We start from the raw sequence: 21,804 nt of genomic DNA on the forward strand, positions 1-21,804 counted from the left end.
GAACCTAGGTTTCAGAACTGCGTTTCCGTGAAGGGTTAACACCTGGCTCCCTCCAGATGGCCTGAGGTCAGAGCCTCTCTGGAAGAGGTGAGAGAATTAGAACGTTTAGTGCCATGCGATCTATTTTCAAAGCCAGGCAGCTGGAATTTAAGGGGCTATGGCTGTGAACCCTGAGCATAAGTTGTTGACTGTGAGATGATCAGGCTTGAAAACCGAGCTGGTTCCTGGGTCAGGCAGGATTAAAGGGCCAGATGCTCAAAACAGTGATATTATGGGGATTTAAAAACTCAACTTAGGGCTTCCCTGGTGGCGCAGTGGTTGAGAGTCCGCCTGCCGATGCAGGGGACACGGGTTTGTGCCCCGGAAGATCCCACATGCCGCGGAGCGGCTGGGCCCGTAAGCCATGGCCGCTGAGCCTGCGTGTCCGGAGCCTGTGCTCCGCAACGGGAGAGGCCACAACAGTGAGAGGCCCGCGTACCACAAAAAAAAAAAAAAAAAAAAAATCAACTTAAAGAATCACCAATATCTCCAACTATTTGGGCAAGGAGTTTTACCTTTTTAAAAACAAATTTAACCTTGGGGACAGATTTGCAGTTTCGCACGCTGCGTGTTCTCTAGGCTGGCGCCTCGGAATCTGCGTGCAGGAGAGCTGGCTTTGGGCTGCGTTTGGGTAGGGTTAGGGGACACGGTGGCCGGGAAACAGACGAGCAGTTGCAGGCTCACAGGGCGGCACGCAAGGTCGTTGGCTTCCTCGCAACCTGTTCCCTGACTCGCTGTGATGTTACGGGTCCGTTTCGAGTTTGCAGTTAACATACCCAGCATGGCTCTGTCTTTTGTTGCATTTCCTGCACTATTATCCAGGTTTTGGCGTTTCCCCCTCCCCAGTTTTGGCATCTCATGACTTACAGAATGTCCCTGATCCTCACGTGGTGGCTCCGAGATGGGTGATAAAGAAGATGGGGCGACGGCAAGGATGAAGAAACCCTGCACGTGTGAGCCAAGCGGATGAGTGAAACTACAACGCAGATCTTTGCTTAAAATCAGTCAGCAGGAAACTCCCCCCCATGCTAAGCGTGGATGTGCGTGGGAGCGAAGAAAGACAGGCTGTGCCTGTATTTTCCAAATTTTAAAAGTTAGTGTATTAATGACACGCTGAAAAATACCATTTAAAGACTGAAGCAGTGCTGTAATATGGTAGACTAAGCTATCTGGACCAGTCCTCCCATTCAAACTAGAAAAGGATGGATAAATGTTGAAATGAGTCTTCTTAAAGGCATCAGAAGGGTCACAAGGAGTAGAGAATCACCAAATCGGAGCCTAACGGGAGGTACATACAGAAAGAAAACTGAGTAGAGGCTGGGCTCCGAGACGGCTTTTGCTTCCGGCATGGGCAAGTTGCCATGTTTGACTTGGGTTTGACAGCCTCGAAGGGCAAGGAGAAAGCTCAGCAAATCCACAGCTGTCCCAGGTGGGGGCTACAGGGCCATTCCCTGCAGATGAAGCTGAGGTGCCTGAGCTGTGCCTGAGGATGAGGGTGCAGCAGAAGTAAGCCTGCTGCCCAGAACGCCGGGAACAGAGAAAGTCACCCCAGTGCCGAGCGGGGTATGTGGGAAGGCAAGGTCCCTGAGATACTGTAACCACATCCAGGCTTTCCTTGGATTCTCAGCCTCAATTTACATCACCTGGGTTGTCCAAAAGAAACTTAAGACACTAATCTGGACTCAGGATGTCATGAGCTGGCAGTGTCCGAGGCTGTCTGGCAGAAGCAAAAGCAATTACCCTTGGGAAAAAGATGCTTTCGCTGAAATCTTTCAAAGGTTATTCACAAGCAGTTCTTCAAGGATACGAGCAGCGTCACTGCAGCACGGACTGATGAACATACATTATTTAAGGACAAGACCAGCTTGAAAACATCTTCAGGGAACTGAAAGCTATAAAAGTGATCCAGCAGATTTGAGAAAAATTGAACCTCTGAAAATTACTCATCATAATAAAAAATTATATGGACAAGTGAGACAGATGTGATGGGGCTGAGCAAAGAATCCATGAACCAGCAGATAAACCAGGAGGAATTATCTAGAATGCAGCATAGAGGGACAAACAGAGGGAGAATGGAGAAGAGAGGTTAAGAGACCCAGAAGAGAGAGACGAGGGGGCAACAGCATCCTCTGAAGAGAGGATGACAGAGAAATCCCAGACCTGTAAGGCCACCACACACAGCCTCACGAGGACCAGCAATTCCCAAGCAAAGTGAATACAAAGAAATAAATATCTAAACATATCTTAGTGAAACTAAGATGAAGGAAAAACCCGCAAAAGCAGGTGGAGAAAAAATATTACTCTCCAGAAAGATCTTTAGAAAATCTCCAAATATCTGGAAACGAAATAACACACTTCTAAGTAGCCCAAGGGTCAAAGAAGAAATCAAAAAGGGAATCAGGAAGTGTCTTGAACTGAATGAAAATCAAAATAACATATTAAAATTTGTAGGATGCAGCTGAAGCAGAATTAAAGGGACGTGGAGAGCACTGAATTCTGAGATCCCTCAAATCAATGAATTGGATTAGAAATAAATAACAGAAAGATCTCCAAGTGTTGGGAAATTAAACAGCACACTTTGACCCCAAAGAGGAGAAAGTTTTGCTTTCAGCCACGATGGAGCAGAGAGACTGGGTTTCCCCCTTTCCCCTCAGATGTCTATTAAACTGGACAAAATACATGAAACAAAGGTTTTGATGTCACTCCCTCCCTTGCCTTCCCTCTTCCCTTTCTCCCCACATCCTCTCCTTCTGTACTTATTCCCTGCTTCATTTCACAGAGCATTTGAGGAATGTCATCATGTTGATCTCATTAGAAGAAAACCTCCTTGAAGCTGGTGTCTGGGTCTTCTGTTTTCTGTCTCATGTGTCCCGGTACAACATCCCCGCGTTGTGGTAACCAATTCATGTTGTTAAATGAAATGATCGTCAGCCAGTTCAAAACTGTGACCCCACTTTGCAGCACAGAGAATCTCTTAAATTTGTATTTTGCTTTTTACTTTTCTAAGCTTTTTAAATTTCACTTGATTCTCTCAAGAGTTCTGTGTAGTAGGTGGGCGGGTTTAATATGATCACTTTCCAGGTGGGAAAGTACAAAGACCCACTGCATCTATAGCATACTTGGGAGATCTCTCCAATTACACTGATTATTTGTGGTGAGGGTAATTAGATGTTAGGTGCATTGTTAATATTTTTTTTCTCTTCTACATTTCAACTTGAGGACAGCAGAGGGCGCCTGACCACACAAAAGGTACACTCTAAATGTTAATGATATATTAGATTTAAGATTATTCATTAAAGTTTCAAAAACGTGAATTTCACTAAAATAGGACCGTGTACTTCATCTTTCTACTATTTTAGGATTCTGATCTCATTTTAAGTGTTCTATTCTTTCTTGGTAATGAGAGTTTCAACCTCATGTAAATCACCATGACACTATTAATTCCAAGAGCCTTCCAACTGAGCTTAAAGATTCTTTCAGATAATAAAAGTACAAAATCCTCCATCTATCAGATCCTTCCAAATCTTCAGCAGGGCATAGGCTCCCCCTTCCGTAGCTCTTAAGAGGCGACCACTGTAATGTGTTGCAGACAGATGCGCTGTGACTGAAGGGCCATCTTACTTCAAGTGTGTTGCCTCCAGGTTACCCAGTATTCTCAGAAAAGTATAAAAGGATTAGGCATGCTCTTAGTCATATTGCACTAGAGGGAAAGTAACGGTTTCTGAGGAGCACTAGTGAGGCTTTCGCCATTTGTAGCTCATTGTTGAAGGCGATTATGTCTGCAGGTTCAGGGGCCAGGGTACTGTGGAATTCTGCAGCTCCCTTCCAATTGGCTTCTAGCTGGTTCTTTTCTCTATCATCTCACGTGTTCTCACATTCTCCTACAATCGGTGCTGGGGACGGTGGCAGCCTGAATCCTATTCCACCTCCCCATCCTCCCCACCCCCCGTAGTTGCCCAAATTTTATTTTTCTTCTTTTTTTTTAAAAGATTTATTTATTTATTTTTTCCTGTATGCAGGCCTCTCACTGTTGTGGCCTCTCACAGGCTCCGCACGCGCAGGTTCAGCGGCCATGGCTCACGGGCCCAGCCGCTTCACTGCACGTGGGATCCTCCTGGACCGGGACACGAACCCACGTCCCCTGCATCGGCAGGTGGACTCTCAACCACTGCGCCACCAGGGAAACCCTAAAGATTTAATTTTTAAATTTATTTTTAGCTGCGTTGGGTCTTCGTTGCTGTGCGTGGGCTTTCTCTACTTGTGGCGGGCGGGGCTACTCTTTGCTGTGGTGTGTGGGCTTCTCCTTGTGGTGGCTTCTCTTGTTGCAGAGCACGGGCTCTAGGCGCACGGGCTTCAGTAGTTGTGGCTCAAGGGCTCTAAAGCGCAGGCTCAGTAGTTGTGGCGCACGGGCTTAGTATCTCCGCTGCATGTGGGATCTTCCTGGACCAGGGCTCAAACCCATGTCCACTTCGTCGGCAGGAGGATTCTTATCTACTGCGCCACCAGGGAAGCCCTATTTTTCTTCTGAAAGACTAGGTTAATGGACAAGGCTTGGAGTTGGCTGAAAAAGCATTCCTCCCTGGCTGCTCAGAGATTAGTAAGTTGATTGGATCTAAGTTGATTTTGTTACCGATTAGGATTCTTGGACTCCTTAATCAATAGAAATTGATAAGAGGCCAGAGAAGAAATTCAGGCAAGGCTTTATTGGGACTTGTGCTGCAGCACGAGGGAGCGAAACCAAGTAGCAGGATCCTTTGCTCGCCCCCTGACGGGGGATGGGGGTGGGAGGGGCGAGCTTGTACCTTACATGGGGGGAGGGCAGAGGCGGGTCCACGGGTTGGTCCCCAACAGTGGCTTGGGTGGTCTGCCCCTCCCAACTTGGCGGTGCTGAGTAGAGGGATTTGCAGTACCTGTGCTTTGCTTCCTGACTCCTCAGAAGTGGCAGTTGGGTCTTTGGTCTTTTTGCATCTTGTTCATAGTTTGCCCCAACTGCCACATGCATGCAGTTTTTTGTTGTTGTTTTTTTTCATGCAGTTATTTTTAATCCCTTAGTTTCTTTGTATTTTGTTTGGACGAGATTTGTCCAGGTGCAAGCACTGCACCAAAAGGTCCCAGGTCTCAGCCTGTCTCAATTTCTTTAAGGCTGAGCCTTGTGGCGGTTCACCCACAAAGTAGGAAAGGAGATTATTTCCTGATTTATGCTTTCCCTTTGCCAAATGTTTGCTTGTGCTTGTCCTTAATTTGTCCTGTTTCCTTGATCACAAGTCCAAAGATGACATCTTCTAAGCAATGAGAAGCGTTTTCACTCTGCTCTGTCCAAGCCATAGCATTCCACGTTCTACCTGTGGTTTTTCCCATTTACTAAGTCGTTTGAGTCAAATGCTAGCGGGCGGTTTGGCTTCCCAGACTTGGAACACTGACTGCTCTTGGAGGGGGTATCATCAGCCCTGCTCGATCATGGAGAAACAAGTCGCCTCACACAGGACACTTAAGGAGTCACCTAGAAGGCGGACTGGCAGGGCTGTTTTTCTTGCTGAGCACAGTACCCTCAGCCCCTAACAATATCTGGTGCTCAGGGTCTGCGAATCCTTTAAGTGCATAAGCGTCTCTATGGGGAACGAAGGCACAGCAATCATTTGACTCGTACAAGGGCTCGCGCTGACAAAACGCGGCTCATTTACCAAGTCACCCAACTGGGTCACTGTGCAATGTGCACGCACTAAGCAATATGCGTAAACACGGCAGAAACTGAAGCCAGCCTTCAGGCCCGGGCCCGGTGGCGGCGGAAACAGCAGGTGTCGAGTCCCCGGGAGGAGGTCTCCGAGCTGAGGGCGGACGGCACGGGGACGGGGCCCCACTGCTTCCAGGCGGACGCCACCCAGAGCCCGAGGCCCTCAAACCCGTTTCCAAAGGCGGAGCACACACAACCAGTAAAACATCCATCCCCGGGCCGAGGCCCGCACGCGCCGCCCGTTCCGCCCCGCCCGCTCCGCCCACTCTCTGGGAAACGCGCCTGGGGGCGGACCGGAAGTGACGCGCTTTCTGCGCGCCGCCTAGCACGTATTTTTTGCGCGCTGCGCGCCGCTCGAGACTTGCAGGCGTCTCGGCATCTCCTCTGACCCGGCGCGATGGGCAAGAAGGGCAAGAAAGAGAAGAAGGGCCGCGGGGCGGAGAAGACGGCAGCCAAGGTGGAGAAGAAGGTGTCCAAGCGCTCGCGGAAGGAGGAGGTGAGCGGGGCCGGAAGGCGGGCTGGCCTCCTTCGTCCCGGGTCTCGTGCGTAGCCGGGCCCCCTGTGCTGGGCGCTGGGAGGGGCCGGGCTGAGCGGGCGCGCCTCTGCAAGCCTCAGCCCTCGGCTTTAAAAGAGGGTACGTGATCCTCACGGCAGCCCTGAGCAGTGAGCGTCAGTGGAATAAGTAAGTGGAACTGTGGGGCTTTCCAAAACAGTTCTCTGTGTCTCTCTCCGTTTCTGTCTCTCCTTCTCCCTCCCTCCCCCTCTTACTCTCTCCCCCTCTTTCTCTCTGTCTTTAGAGGTGTGTACACATGGATCAGTGCTGAGCTTAGAGGAGAGCTCTCTGCTCTTAATTGACTGTTGTTCACGGGCTCCCTAACCCGGGGCGGTTTATAGTGGTTAAATGAGTGTTTGCTGCGTGCCAGGCATTGTGCTCTCTGGGCTTTAATTCTTACAACCAATTGAGTTAGGTAGCTTTGGCGTCCCCATCTGACAGGAAGTCAGAAGCTAATAAGTTACACGCAGCTCAGGGTCACACAGCTGTGAGGTGGCTTGGAGCTGGAATTTGACCGGGTGTCCCTGATCTAGAGCTCTTAACCACATACCCTTGTCCCTTTTCTTCCTAAGGCATTCGTGTCTCCATTTCCTCATCTGTCAAATAATGGGGTTGAGCTTTTTCTCTCCCTGTCTCCTATCATTTTTTTAGCAGGGGGACTAAGCGAGTGGTCTTGGGGGACAACTTGGAGTTCTGCCTAGTGCAGAACTCATGTCTCAGATACCTGGTTGACACCTGCAAGTGGCTGTTGCGCAGATTCCTCCCCTTCTAAACTGTCCTATTGAAGCTCTATTTCTTCACCCTGCTGGGGAGACCTACATCACCTGGGCTCACTCCCCTCCAGCCACACAACTCTGTGCTGTGTCTCAGATATGCCACCTTCTTTCTGCACCTCAACCCCAAAAACATTCTTCTACACTCGTTCCTTTTCATCTTTCAGCTTGTTGTCACCTTGCAGAGGCTTTCCCAGACTAGGCTGCCTGTGCTACCAGACCTGCCCTGTCCCAGCCCCTCGGCCCCGCGATTGTGATGCTCAGCCGCTTGAGAAGTGCTGCCTTAGAGTGGTAGGAGGGAAGCTTACCTGGCTTTTGGACCTTGTTTTAATCTGGTGAGATTTGTTCAACGTGCGGGCATGGGGAGTGGCTGCTAGATTAACTGGCGAGATGTGGAGGAGGTGGGGGTTGAAGCGAGTCACCCGACAGCCACCGAACCAAAGTTGGGTCCCCTTGCCTGCACGCAGCAAAGCCAACCTACAGACCCTGGGTTGTGGTGAGGGAAACTGCGGGGTTTATTGCAGGTGCCCAGTACGGAGTCCAGGCAGCTGGTGCTCAAAAGACCCGACCTCCCTGAAGGCTTTTAGGGAAGATTTTTAAACACAGGGTCAGGGAGGGGGTGCTCTGGGCTGTGTGATCAGCTTGTGGACATTCTTCTTCTTGGTTGGTGGTGAGGTCATCGGGAGTCAACATCATTAACCTGTTTCCAGCCCGTCTGGGGTCTGCATTCCGGTGGCAGCACGCAGTTAACTTCTTCCACCTGGTGAGGGTTTCCATATCTGCGAAACAGCTCACAGGACATGGCGCAGAGTATCAAATGCAGCTGTTGAGGAGGGACTAAAGGTCCTTGACTTTAAGATCAAACTATTATTATTTTGTCCTCCTTGACTCTTTTTCTTCTTCATTTTCTCCTTTCTCTGATTAAATTTATTCTTTGGAACTCGGGAAGGCCTAGGAGGCTAAAGTTTTTCTACAGACAAGAGGCAGGCAGAGGACATGTGGGCGGGGGGAGGGGGGCGGTTTCTTGTTCCCGGAAGGCTTCATAGGGTCCTGCTCAGTTACACGACGGCAGAGCCTGTGCTCCTAACTAAGGGGTCGACGAGGCCTGCTCCCAACCAGAGACACCGTGCTCATGCCTGCCCTCGCATGACGGGGTTTGATGCTTCCTGCCGGCCTAGCCAGGTGGGTGTCAGTGCCACTCGCCCCAGGACTGATACAGCAGCTCTCCCTCCAGGCCTGCCGCTGCTCGTCGCAGCCACGCCTTCCTCCCACCTTGTTCCCGTCTTCCCTTCTCCCTTTAAGGAAGACAATTTCTCGGGTGAGTGACAGTGGAGTGGAGGCTCTGAGCTTACTGAGGCCCCAGCAGTCACTTCTCCACGCACGTCTTCCTGTAAGGGTGCAGCGGTTCAGAACTTATCTTGAGTACCTAATTACACGTAGGAGTAGCAGGATGACGGGTGTTTTTGTGGACTCCCGCGAAGGTGAAAATTGGTAGAGCCAGTTGGGTCCTAATTTGTCAATACCTAGAAAAGTGGAAGCTACAAGCTAGCAGTTATCCACCTAAAGGTTTACTTTGGAAAAATTACCCCCAGCTACACAAAGACAGGTACTAGACTGGCCGAGGTAGTATTTCTTGTAAAAAAGAACATTTTGGAGTTGACCAAGATGTTCAGCAGCAGCTGGATGGTGCAGAAGCCATGTAGCTCCGCCACCATGATGACGAACGGGGTCAGGGCATCAGACCTTTCTTTCAGCAGTGTTAAGCAGAAAAGCAAGTTGCAAGGGAATGTTCAGTACGATAACATTTACATGGAATTGAAAAACCTAAAACAATAACGTACGTAGTTTAAGGATACATAACGTGTAGTAAAAGTATAGAGAGATGGTGTGAGAGTAACGAGCCCTCCGTTCCAGAGAGTGGCTACCTTTGGGAAGGTGAAGGGGGTACACACGGTGGGGGCGGGGTTGCAGGTGGCTGTTCAGGCCCAGGGGGTGTGATGCTCTGAGGAAAGGAGCTGAGAGGAAGCCAGTGCGGCTGGGAGAGTGAGGAGGTGGGCTGGGACGTGAGGCAGGCGAGGGAGGGAGAAGGGTCTGGAAGACCTGCTTTCAGGCCCTGCAGAATGTGGAGCCTGGGAAGGAGAGCCGGTGTAGTGTGAGGTGGGGTGGGGTGGGATGGGATGGGAGGAAGGATGGGGGGGGACAGATGCCAGGTGTCAGCATGAGCAAGGTGCTGGGCTGAGCATTGAAGAGAAGGATGGGAGACTTTCTCGTGACACACTTCACGCATCACTGCGGGGTGGGCGGCACTACTGTAAATGCAGGGACTGAGGGCGGGAAGACTGAGCGCCAATGCTACTCAGCTGTGCACGGAAATTGGCGCCTTAACATCTAAATTGGTTTCTGCGGTCCTTCTGCGAAGGTGGAGGCCTTCGTACACGGATTGGCTGCAGCTGATAGAGGTCGGGCGCCCACTGCGCAGGCGCCGTTCTAAGCAGACTGACACGTCTGGTTCCTTTGGAGCTTATGTTTTGTTATGTTGGTGGGAGGGAGGTGGCAACAAAATAAGTGAACAAGGAAACATCAGACCCCGCTCTGCAGACAGCAAAGCAGGCTGGTGCGGTAGCCCAGGCCTGGGTTTCCAGGGGTGGCTGAAGGTGTTGGCGTGAAGTTGGGTGGGCTTGTCTGAGAGGAAGGCCTTGGGGGGCGGGGTGAGAGTTTGGAAGGAGATGATGCACATGCCGTGCGCGGGCAGGTCAGGCCCTGAGCATTTGCGCATGTGTCAGGTTCTGTGTGTTTGAAATGGGAGAAACAAGTTGTAATTCACGGATGTGACTGGACCCCGGTCAGGTCAGAGGGGCTGGGGAAAGCTGGCCCAGGCATCTGGCCACGTGATGGGGTTTAAGCAAACGTCTCACGTGTGGTGGCTTGTCTGTCTACAGGAGGACCTCGAAGCCCTCATAGCCCACTTCCAGGCTCTCGATGCCAGAAAGACTCGGATCGTGGAGACACCCTGCTCCCCACCTTCTCCAAGGTAAGCAGCACGGACTCTCCAGTGTGGCTTCTGACCTGAAGTCTTCTGGTATAGGTTGGAAAAGTGCTTGAAGTAGGCACCGTGTTTTCGTAAGTAACCGGGCACTTGGGACATTTTCATCATGAAAACCCGCCAGATCAGCTCCCACAAAACATTTTTTCACTTCCGCTTAGGAAGAACGGGAGTGAGGCAGCTCAGCTTCATTGTCGTGGAGAAACACGGTGAGGAGGTCTCCTGGCTCAGCTGCTCTGCCAGTCAGGGAGGTTGTGTGGGCTGGGTTGCTCGCCACCCGGTGACAGCCTGTGGGCAGTCCGTGAGCTTCTCCTTGCTTCTTAGGTTTCTAAAGGCCCATCACGGTGCGAAACTTAAAATCATGATAGTTTTTTGCCGTGTTCGTTCATAATGCTTTCAAATTCTCGTGTGAAAAGTGTGACCATTAAGCGTAAACTGTCTGTTAGCCATTTTAGGTGGGTTTGTAGTTTATGTGAGGAGCTCCAGCATCTTTTGTAGGATTTGAGACCCTGTGGAAGGAGCAGACTGTGGGGTTTCTTTTGTTTTTTTAAAAAAATAATTAATTAATTTTAGGCTGCATTGGGTCTTCGTTGCTATGCGCGGGCTTTCTCTAGTTGCAGAGAGTGGAGGCTACTCTTCCTTGTGGTGTGCAGTCCTCTCATTAAGGTGGCTTCTCTTGTTGCCGAACACAGGCTCTAGGCGTGTGGGCTCCAGTAGTTGCACCTCGTGGGCTCAGTAGTTGTGGCTCGCGGACTCTAGAGTGCAGGCTGAGTAGTTGTGGCGCACGGGTTTAATTGCTGTGTAGCATGTGGGATCTTCCCGGACCAGGTCTCGAACCTGTGTCCCCTGCATTGGCAGGTGGATTCTTAACCACTGCACTACCAGGGAAGCCCCAGGCTGTGGTTTTCACTGGCTTCCTGCTCCTCTCTTCTCGTCCCCTTGGCTCCGGAATGCCAGTTCTCTAATTTGGTCCAGGGATTCAGGCTCAATAGTTCTTACACTTGCTCCCGGCAGAGCAGAGGCTGGACACGGAGTACATCAAGCTAGGAGCCCGGGGAGGCGGAGTGACCCTGATGAGGAGATGCCGTGCCCTTTGGAGAAGCGGGAATGCCTTAACTGCACGAGCTTCCGGGGCTGTCTTGATCAGTTGAGAAATGATTTGCTTTGTTTCCCTCAGGCCTGAGGGGAGGCCTTGGTCTAGCACTTCAGGAAGGGAGGTGGTAAGAGTGCCCCCTCTGCTTCAGTGGGTGCAGGGCATGGCCCTGAATCCCACGACTTCGCCCCCGGCATGCGATCATTACCTGTTCAGGGTTGGGAGCAGTGTGCTTACCCCTGAGCAGACACAAGCGACTTTGCAACTGCTCCCAAAGTTGCAGATCCTTCTTATTCTTTGGCTTTTAAATTCCGTTAGGAATCTGCTATCATTTTCCTTGTATTTATCATGTTATCGTTGAGGCCAAGCATAAGAGTCACACACGGTAGGTGGAGGTTTTCATCTGAATTGTTGAAGCAGATGAGTCCTTGAGACCTTTGAGGCTTTATCTGTACAGCACCCCTGAGGGAATTCACTTAGAATGTGGTTGACGTTTTTTGGATGACATTTTTCCTAAAGTATGCTGCCCAGAAAGGCCAGGTGTAATGTCACAGTATGATGTGAGACATCGGCAGTCCCATGGGTCAGCTGGGAAGCTTCCTGGCAGAAGGGAGCAGCTGGAGCTGAGATCTACTGGGATGCAGACGTTTCGGTGGTAACCTTAGTACCTTCTCACCTCCACCTCTCTATTGCTTTATGGGGGAAAACCCATGAAAATTACCAAGTTTAAGTGTGTACGTCCCCACGTCTTGGCTCAGAGGTGGTTTAATGGGGACATGAGGATGAGGTGCTTGGTTGTACCAGAGCCCAGGGTGCACTATCTTGACTTGAGGGTTTGACTACAGAGTTTCTCAGCCTATAGAACGTCTCTGTCTACATTAAATCCCCAGGAGAAAAACAGTTTTCAGATTTCCCAGACTTCCCTGACCTTGAAACCCTTTGCCCTTTGAGAAGCGTCCTGTGGGATTAACGTGGTGGAGGGCACCTTGGGGAATGCCGCTCTGAGGGTTTCTGCAAGAAGGGTATTTTCCCTCTCAGTCACCGGACTCTTCATTACTTCCTGCTGCAATGGTCAGGACCTACTTATAATTCCCTTATGGCTATTCCCTTGTCCTCGTGTGTGAAGTAAGTAGAAAAGTATTTGCATTTTCTAGATGGAAGAGATCTGGGTTGTATATTGAAATGCTTCAATACTGGACCTCTTAGAACAGTTTAGATTGTGATTTAAGAGGATAGACCTTTAAAACAGAACAGTTCTGGAAAATTGGCACATGAATAGGAGCCCCTGGACTTCCCGCTGCTGCTGATTTTCAGCCAAACGCTGTGTGAGTAGCCCCTGCCCTCGTAGGAGACTGAGCCGGGGTGTTAGTGTCTTGACGGTGAGGCTGCTTTTAAGGGCGGTGCCTCAGCTTCTGTCCTCAGTGCCAGGCTTCTCTTTCACAGAAGTTTAGGACAGGCATGTCCCTGGTGGGGAAGCCCTCTGCTGGAAAGGAGAACGGCTCTCAGTTTGGGCGTCACGTGGTTTGATTTTGTGGTGAGCTGCTGCTTGTGTCTCTTGCAGGTTAAATGCCTCACTCTCTGCTCATCCTGAGAAAGAAGAATTAATCCTTTTCGGAGGTGAATATTTCAATGGCCAAAAAGTTACGTATATATTTTCTTCTTTCCCTCCAAGTTTTCATGGGTCTCATTTAGAGGAAACTTCATTTTAAGCTGATATCAGATATTCATGGTCCTTGAACTCCCCTCTTGTGTGTCTGCATGTCAGGACTGGCCTGGGCCATGGTCCTTGACAAGCCACCAGGGTCCTTTAGGGACCTTTAGGGTCACGCCTCTTACCGCCTGCGTGAGGTGGGCCAGTACCTGCTGTTCTTCCTCATGATGGGTTTCCAGAGGTGTTTGGATAGGGAAAGTGCTGATAAATTGCAGAGCAATTGATAAATTGTAAAACCTGTAATTTTTATTTTTGAGCAGACCAGAAAGCCCTGGGTTTCAGAGCTATAGATGAAACAGTTCCAAAATCCTGAGTTCGCCTTCCCTGCGTGGCGGTCCAGAGATGGTCTTTGTCATCGTGTCATCACCCTGAAGGGTCCGGGGACCAGCCTTAGAAAACACGTTTCCTGGGGAGAGCTAGTGATTGAGATCCTACCTTCCACTTGCTGTCGCTTGTGTGGAAGCACCATTCGTGATGCTAAAGTGCCTCTTCCTTTCTGCAGACTTTTGTATACAATGAACTCTACGTCTACAACATCAGGAAGGACGCCTGGACTAAAGTCGAAATCCCCAACCCACCTCCGAGGCGTTGTGCTCACCAGGTACGTGTCCGTATGGCCATCAGCCTCCCCTCCTCTCTCGCTGGGGCTCTGGCTCAGGATTCCACGACAGACCTTTAGAGCTGGTAGTGGCGGGCAGCCTGGTATGGAGACGCTGGACCTTGCCCCTGGTCCTCACTCTGCCGCCTCCAACTTGGCCTTGTTTCTGAGCTGCTTCACCCTCAGCCTTTACCTGTGAGGCTGGAGATGAACTCCTGCTCCTGCAGGTGGTGTGAAGCCAGGTAAAAATACCGACGTGGTGCCTGGCGTGGAGCAGTCAGAAAAAGGCTCCTGTATTTGAGTGAGAGAGGCTCCCACAGGCCCAAGATCTGGTGACCAGAGAGATGAAAACAAGAAGACAGAACGGAAGGTGTCAGTGGTTACAGAAAGTAGCTACTGCAGAGTGAAGTGAGTCGTGCCCAGGGACGCTGAGGGAGCAGCGCCAGGTCGGCATGCTTTCAGCTCGTTTCCACTCACGCCAGCGAGCTCCGTCAGAGCCGATGACTTATCAGGGAAGGAGTCCTGGTTTCATGGTTCCACAGTCGTACGCTCCACGAGGACAGGCATTGGTCTTTCTTGTTCATTATTGTACCCGGGACAGTGTTGGGGCTCAAAAGATAATCTGAAAGAGTGATACCTCTCCAGTGTCAGCCTACTGCGGCACGACTGAAACATCCCTCCACAGTGTGTGGTTCTCTTTTTTCTAATCCTGTGCTCAGAATAGCCTCCCGATTGAAATGGGGTCTGTGAGGGGGAGCTGACTGCCTGAACTGCATAGACGTCTCGTGCATAGCCGGGCTTGCAGGCATTTGGACTGGTTCATCTTCTGGAAGAGAGGCATGCACTGCTTTCTGATTTGAAAACTACACCTTAGTAAGGCCAATAAATGGATCTTGATAAGTTCTAGTGCATTCGCCGGAGCCCTCTCCAGTTCTGAGAATGCATCCACCCCAGGCCTCCAGGCCAAGCACTTAGTCCTGCCCTGTCCCATCCCGGCCCATCCGGTGGGGAGCGCTCCCTGCTCAACGCCTCTCCAGTTCCTGGGCCCCAGGTGCTTCTTTGATGTTCGTTTTCTTATCCGTTTTAATCAGTTATTAACTCTGTCCCTGAAGAATTAGTGTCATTGAGATTTCTGAGAAAAGTCTCTGAGATATTTAAGTAGGTTACTTGGGCAGGCTCCGGTTTGGATGTACATCTTGGGAGTACTTTGTGAGTCTGAGGCTAAATGTTAGCCCTGTAGATGAGGTTGGCTTGCTGTTTACTCTGTGAATTTCACAACAAATCAGGGCTGTGGAAAACAGATAATTGCTTATAAAGTCTTTTGCCTAAAGGTCATTACAGTTCAAATTCCACTATGTTAAGTTCTGAGACATAAAAATTTCCTCATGGGACTTCCCTGGTGGTCCAGTGGTTAAGACTCCGTGCTCCCAACACAGGGGGCCCGGGTTTGATCCCTGGTTAGGGAACTAGATCCCACGTGCTGCAACTGAGACCCGGTGCAGCCAAATAAATAGATAAATAAATATTTAAAAAAGTTTTTTCCTCATGATGGACTAGGTTATGAATGTGATGATAGAAGCCACGTTCTTTATCTTGAATCAGTTAGGGGCAAAATGAGTAGAAAGAGAAAGCTTATACGTGGACCCTTCGTTCTGTCTTTTCTCTCTAGATATTTGGGGGGTTGTTTTATTTTGTTCATTCATTCATTCGTTCATTTAGCTGTGCTGTGTGGCTTGTGGGATTTTAGTTCCCCAACCAGGGATTGAACCCATGCTCCCTGCATTGGGAGCGTGGAGTCTTAACCCGGGACTTCCCTGGCGGTCCAGTGGTTAAGTTATTTTAGCATGTAATTTGAGAGTCCAGTGGCCTTTTCTGAAATGAATACAGCCAGTGAGAGAAGGGAAAGGGTCACGAGGCCCATTGAAGGTGTGCCTGACGACGACCTGTCAGGCCTCACCTGTCAGGCCTTGGCAGGTGCTCCCCTCCCGGCACCCTCCCTTGGGGAGAGTGTTCAGATGCTCCTGCCTGGATGGGCTGACGGGACCGTTGAGGATTGAGGGGTGGGGGAGTGGGAGGTGCGGGCACAGACGGAGTTCACATTTTGTTACTTGCCTGATGGTTTGTTTCTCCCCAAGCAATGACTAACTAAACTCACTTGAAACAAAATGCATTCTCTCATACAGTAGAACAGAAGGTTCCGTATGGTTAAAAAAAAGTCACCTCTGTTCTCATCGGCCTTGGTGCAAGCATGAGCTGTAAGCCGTTTATGTAGAAGAGTTAGTGTTTACAAAGTGCCTGTTCCTGAGCGAGCAGAATTGCACTGACAGTGCCCACATGAGCTGCAGAGAGGGTTTTCCTCCAGCCCAGTCACAGCTTCGTTGCCGTCCATCCGAGAAGGTGTTGCAGACTTGTTCCCTGGGAAATTCTGAGCATCTTTAACACGCAAGGCACTCTTGTAGGGCTGGGATGCAGCGGCAAAAAAGACACATTTGCCGTTCTTGGTGATGCCCCATAGTTTGTGTTTCCTTTGGTCCTGATGGCCTGGCACGCTTTTAGGACTTGGCTTTCACAAAGCTGACCTATGTGGCTGATGTCAGAATCCATTCACAGAGTCTGTATGTTGTTTGGACTCCATTGTGCCTTTTTTTTTTGACCTTTGGAGAGAGAGTTGTGAAGTTAAGGTTTTCTAGACATGATTTTATTCCAGTTAAGACAACAATACAGAAACCCAAACACCTGGGAAGCATACAGCCTCGTGGGACAAGTAGCAAAGTAGATGCTGGCTAGGACAGCCCTGCCTTGTGTGGGGAGCAGTGCCGTCCTACTTTGGTCTCTGGGCGGTGCTTTGCCTCTGTTAGATCCAGGGAATGTTGGTTGTTTACATGTTTGTTTATTATGTTCATGTTTTCTTCTAAGTCTTTGGACATATTTATAACTTTTCAAGTGTTTGTCTGCTGATTCTCTCATCTGTATCATTTCTGGGTCCCTTTGTATTGACCAACCTTGTTGATGTGGGTCACATTTTTCTGCTGGAACTGTGTGGTTAGATGATAGACTTTGTGGATGCAAAAGCAGATCTTAGGGAAGCCTGGGCAAGCCCCGAAGCTGAGATACATCCCTGAGCACTAGGGCAGTTCTTGTCTTTTCAGATTCTCACATGTCTTCGTATTCACAGCATTCCACTGGGGTCTTCATACTCCTTCTCTGTCAACAGTGGTTGTGATGCCTTCTGCAGCTTCAGCCTGGCCCACAAGGAGACAGCGTCCTCAGTCTGTGTCACGCTTGTAAAGTGGGAGGTGTTTGGGACGCCCAGACCCCTCCTGCCATGAGCATGACGCCATTCAGCAAAGGGCCGCTGGAGGGTTGACTGTCTGCGTTTGTTTTCATTCATCAACGGATGATGAGTTTCGTTCTGGTAGGTGGCCCAGCCTCGTGCAGATCACCGTGAGCCTTTGGAGGCTCTCTGAAGAATGGTAGCTCTGTGGCGTGGCCTTGCTGGGGTCTCTAGCGAACGCCCTGGGTATTCAGTGGCACCTGTCACTCTGGTTGGAACTTGTCTGTCTCCGAGCCCCCTGTGAGCTCAGGTCGTTTTCAGGTTTTCAGCCTCACAGTGATGGTCCCCACCGTGTGCCCGGCCTCGGGTGGTCTCAGTCTGCACACGTGCAGCTTAGTGTCTATGGGCTCCCGGGGAACCCAGCCAGACGTCAGGAGCTCGGCCCTGCAAATTCCAGCTGCCTCCGCATCCTGGAGCTCTGGCTTCTGGTTCCTCAGCTCAGCAGGGCCACGAGGGTGTGAAACTGCCTGCGGGGTCGGAAGGCTGACCTTGCCCGTTTACCGTGTCTCAGGGTCACGGTCCTGCACGTCGTGCTGTCTGGCTGTCGTGCTTCATGGGTTTTGTCCAGTTTCCTCCTTGTTTACAGTGGGAGGGCTGGCATGGTGCTGATGGCTGAGCCTGGGCAGAAGTGGAAGTTGTATGCCTGTCCCTATAGTTTGCATCTTCTCTTGAGTAGTATGTTAGCTCTTTCTTGGTGTTTATGGTCTTTGAGGAGGAGGTTAATACAGAGCCTTCAGATCACTGCCCATCAATCCACCTTCGTGTCGTCCCCAGAGTTCTGCCCGTGATGGGACGTGGGAGACACACTCTGGTCACAGTCTTTTTTCTTGCCTGGAGTTTGACTTCATTTTTTAAGAATGGCTCTGAAAACTGATTATGTAAGTAATAAATATTCATTGTGGGAAAAAAAATGAAGATAATGAAAGCAGAGTAAGTCCATTGTCCATTCTTCCAGAACTCCTAATTTATATTTTCTGCATCTTTTCTCTGCACCTGTGATTCATATTTCTATGCATTTCATGTTAGTTGGACTGTACACGTACATACGTGTGTATACGTGTGTGTGCACATATATGCACGTGTATGTGTATGTATATATACATATATTCTCCCTGTACTGTTCTTCCCAGTTAATGCATTATTTGTGGTGTTATCCTGGGACATTCAGTAGCTTCTATAATATATTTCAAAACTACATTGTGTTGCGTAGTGTGAAAGTACTCCCTAAACTTCATTAAGCTCAAAGAAACGTGTTAGGTTTGGGCCTGAGCTAATCCTCATGTCTGGTTTAAAGATTTGAAGTGGTCAGTTTCTTGCTTTATAATTACTGGGGTTCTAGAGTCCTAGGAAGCTGGCTTGTCTCGATAGGTCAGTCCTGAGAGGATGCACAAGACTGAGTGGAAATGGTGGGGGGGGGCACATCACCCTAAGTGTGTCACCAGGACCCTCCAGTTAGTCCAGGACAGGAGCAGCATCGGTGATGGAGCTGCAGTTCTGCAGCGTTAAGCTTAATTAAGCGAAGGACCACACTGCAGTGCAAGCCCCAGGGTGCTCGGAGGGTGCCCGGGGCGGGCCTTCTGGGAACCACCATCTGACCGCCCACTGTGTGCTTGCCCGAGGCGGTTTGCGAGGGCAGGAGGCATTCACACGGGCTGCTTTGGAGCACCTGGCGTCCAGCTGCCCCCGACCCAGTTCCCCTGCCCCGGCCACACTGTGCCTGCTGCCGTTGGCACTGCATGTGAGCCCCTGGCCAGACGGCCCCTCGACGGGTTCCCGTCCCGCACCCCCTTGGTGTGAAGGACAGGCCCAGTTGCCTCCTTCGCTGTCTGGGCCCAGGGCTGGGGACTCTCAGGGCGGGCTGGCCCACCAATGGCTTGTGTGACTCTGTCAGCCCAGGCGGTCCCGCCTGGTTCCCACGTGGCCTGTGAGTCCTGGGCCTTCAGCAGAACCACAGAGGGGCAGGATGCGAGAAGGACCTGACGGGGCAGGCATTTGAAGACGAGGTCAGGGCTTGGCACCGGCTGTTCTGGGGGAGGGGCTCTGGTTTTCCCCGAGAGCTGTGTGGCTGTGCCCTGACCTGTCGCCATTCTCTCAACAGGCTGTGGTGGTGCCCCAGGGCGGCGGACAGCTGTGGATCTTTGGCGGGGAGTTTGCCTCTCCCGACGGAGAGCACTTCTACCACTACAGGGACCTCTGGGTCCTGCATTTGGCCACCAGGACGTGGGAGCAAGTCAGGTAAGGTGAGGAGCGTGACCCCTGGGCCCGCCCCTGCCCCGTGCCGGCGTCTGGGCTTCACGGTGACGGGGTCGGCTCTCGTAGGATAATTCCAGGCCTGCGAGGAGCGCGGTTGCCCCGCCTGGGAGACCAGTCTGGCTGGTGACCAAAGTGAGGGAGGAGCTTCCCCTTCGCGGAGCGGCCCGGCCCGGTGCCGGCTGCCTGACATCTGGCTTCGTGGAAGGCATTGCCAGGGTCTCTGGGACCAGTGCCGCATCCGGGCTCGTTTTCTTGGTCCTCCCTCCCCTCGTCAGCGTCAACAATGATCATGTTTTCCTGCAGTTCTCCTGTCCGTTTATCGCCCCAGAGGCAGCTCTGGGTTTCATCTTGCTGCCCGTGGAGTGCCGTGTCACTGAGAGGAAGTATCCTGCTAGGTCCGCTTGACATAGGAATAGTGGAGCGTATAAGAGGAAGGACAGGGAAGCCTTTATGTCACTGTTGAATAAAGCAGGCTCGGCCATCGTTGGTGCTCGATTCCTGCTTCTGTCGGTGACATTGACGTGTGGTTGTCACGTTCACCCCTGCAGTCTCCGTGGCCAGAGCCACACACCTGACTCTGTAGAGAGACGGACGGTGTGTCTGCGTATAAATTATGTACAAGAAGAAGCCTAGTAGCATGACGGACTGAAAGTGGAGTCAGTGGCTTTGCCCTCGTGGGGCGCACGCGTGGCTCTGGGGTATTCAGGCTCCTCGCCTCAGCGGAGTGGAATTCGGGGGGGGGGGGTGCAGGGCTGCTGTCAGGTCCCAGGACTTGCATCCGAGGGAGGTCTCTGGAGGGTGTGCTCCGTGGTCCCCTGAGGGGCCTTTTAGGAGCCCGTGAACACCCGGCTGTGGCCTGCTCAGATCGGCTTCCAGCCTGGAGTGTTGGACTAACCGTGTAAAGAGTTGACCGTGAGAGTGACTGGAAGGCGCTCGGAGATTCCCAAGCTCGCTCAGCTGCCGGGGAAGCTCTGCAGAGCAGTGCTAGTAAGGTGGGACCCAGGGTGAGCCTGGTGCGCTCTCCCGAGCGCCGCCTGCATCTGCTTGCCTTACTTGCTTTGGGAAAGGCGTGGCAACTGAGAACTTTTCATGTTAAAAATTGATTTCATTGTGTATATGTTGAGACCTAGTCATTTTCATTTTCCCCATAATTTAAAGAGTGTTCAGGCCCAGAGCATGTGCCCTTTTTTGTCTTTCTTGCTTTGCTTCAGTTATTCTTTTTAAAATCCAGTTGTTATGTCTTTGTTCACTTCTGGCGAATCGGTTCTTGATGTTTTCGTTGCATTTTTGTCAGCTTTGGTAGCTTTTGCCTGTAGCGTGTGGGTGAGGGGCGGTGAACGGCCCCGTGGGGCCTGCGGCACCCGTGGGGCCTGGTGTTGGTGGTGGCAGCATGTTGTGGGCTGTCCCGCAGTGCCCTGCCGGGCTGTGCTGTGGCGCGTGCTTTCTCGTGGCCTCCGGACCTTTCCGCTTCTGTGACAGGTATTGCAGGTGTTCGCTCCAGGGAAGCAGGGGGGCCCTGGTGCCGTGCAGTCAGTGCCCTTTGCAGAGCTCGCCGGGCCTGCTGTCCCGAGCCCCGCCTCACTGCGCGCCGTGAGCTGCATCCCGGCGTCGTCGGCCTGGTTGCGCCTGCTCGGCATGCGAGGCCGCTGTCCTAAGTCCGAAGTCGTTCCTGATGAGCAGGTCTTTCATTACTCTTTTGCTGATTGTAATTAAAGTGGGAGAATTCCTAAAGGTATACTGGGGAGCCTGTGAAATGCTAATGTGAAGGTGCAGAGACAGAACTGAGCTGCCTCTCTCGGCACCCCTGTTCTAGCCTGGATAGAGTGGTGTGGCAGGGAAAGGGTTAGGCGCTTTATTTTTTGTCTTTTTTGTCTGCAGCATCTTTTTTTTGAGCCTACCTTCTGGGCCGTCATCTCTGGTTCTCGGTGGGGAGATGGGCAGCCGGGCAGAGCTGTGCTGAGCTGTTCTCTTCAGTGGCCAGGGTGCGGCGGTGCATTTCACCAGAGCCCGTGGTCCCTGCGGGGCTGAAAGTTGGGGGACGGAGGGTCTGTCCCTGGCTTCTCACCCTGTTTGCCGGGAGATTTTAAACGACCAGCTCAATTTCTGTGTTTCTGCTGCTCAGCCCAGTTCACTTACTGCTGCTTCACGTGCCTACGGTTCCCAGGTGCGTTGTGTTCGAGGCTGGCTCTGTTTTTAAGGCCCCTGGTGGGATGCAAGAAATCGGAAGCGGTGTGCGAGAGATACTGTGGGGTGACGACCTCCGTTCCCCTTTGTCATCGTGGGCGCTGGGCTCGGTGCCTGGGAGTGCGCACAGCCACAGCCCTTCCCCCGCCCTGCCCCAGCGTGTTCTGTGAGACCAGGGAGGAAGGTGTGCCCTGTGTGGCCCGTTCCTTGCTGTTACGGTGTCTGCAGCCACCGTTTGTGGGGAGCAAGCACGTCTCAGGGAAGGTTCCCTGAGTGAGTCACACACTGGAAGCCACAAGAGGGTGACTGTCTGACCATGGGAAATGTTAAGGTTTCTGTATCAGGAATGATGCCACCAGGAAAGTGTGGGAGTGGTGACAGGTTTACAGCGTGAAGCGAGCTCACGTTCAGAATAGAGACTTTGTGTAGAGTAGTGAGCAGCAAGCGGCCGGACGTGAGAAGGCAGCACGAGTGGCTCCACGGAAGGCCGGA

General features: G+C 51.5%; 1 protein-coding gene across 12 annotated transcripts in view; it reads left to right on the forward strand.

Annotated features, from left to right (window-relative positions):
- The first annotated feature begins 504 nt into the window (after nt 1–504).
- The window catches only part of KLHDC4 (kelch domain containing 4), a 61,171-nt gene continuing 39,871 nt past the window's right edge, over nt 505–21,804 (forward strand). Inside the window, exons 1-7 of one of the 12 annotated variants that reach the window (XM_033406297.2) lie at nt 6,073–6,266; nt 7,264–8,278; nt 10,036–10,127; nt 10,301–10,348; nt 12,794–12,872; nt 13,446–13,544; nt 18,974–19,110. In XM_033406297.2, coding sequence (XP_033262188.1) covers nt 8,093–8,278; nt 10,036–10,127; nt 10,301–10,348; nt 12,794–12,872; nt 13,446–13,544; nt 18,974–19,110 — 641 coding nt within the window. In that variant the 5' untranslated portion in view covers nt 6,073–6,266; nt 7,264–8,092. Of the gene's footprint in view, nt 3,289–6,043; nt 6,267–7,263; nt 8,279–10,035; nt 10,128–10,300; nt 10,349–12,793; nt 12,873–13,445; nt 13,545–18,973; nt 19,116–21,804 lie in introns of those variants that run through there. The other 11 variants (XM_049704051.1, XM_033406298.2, XM_033406296.2 and 8 more) reach the window with 11 other exon arrangements.

Source organism: Orcinus orca, chromosome 20 (genome assembly GCF_937001465.1).
Source record: "Orcinus orca chromosome 20, mOrcOrc1.1, whole genome shotgun sequence".
NCBI lineage: Eukaryota > Metazoa > Chordata > Mammalia > Artiodactyla > Delphinidae > Orcinus > Orcinus orca.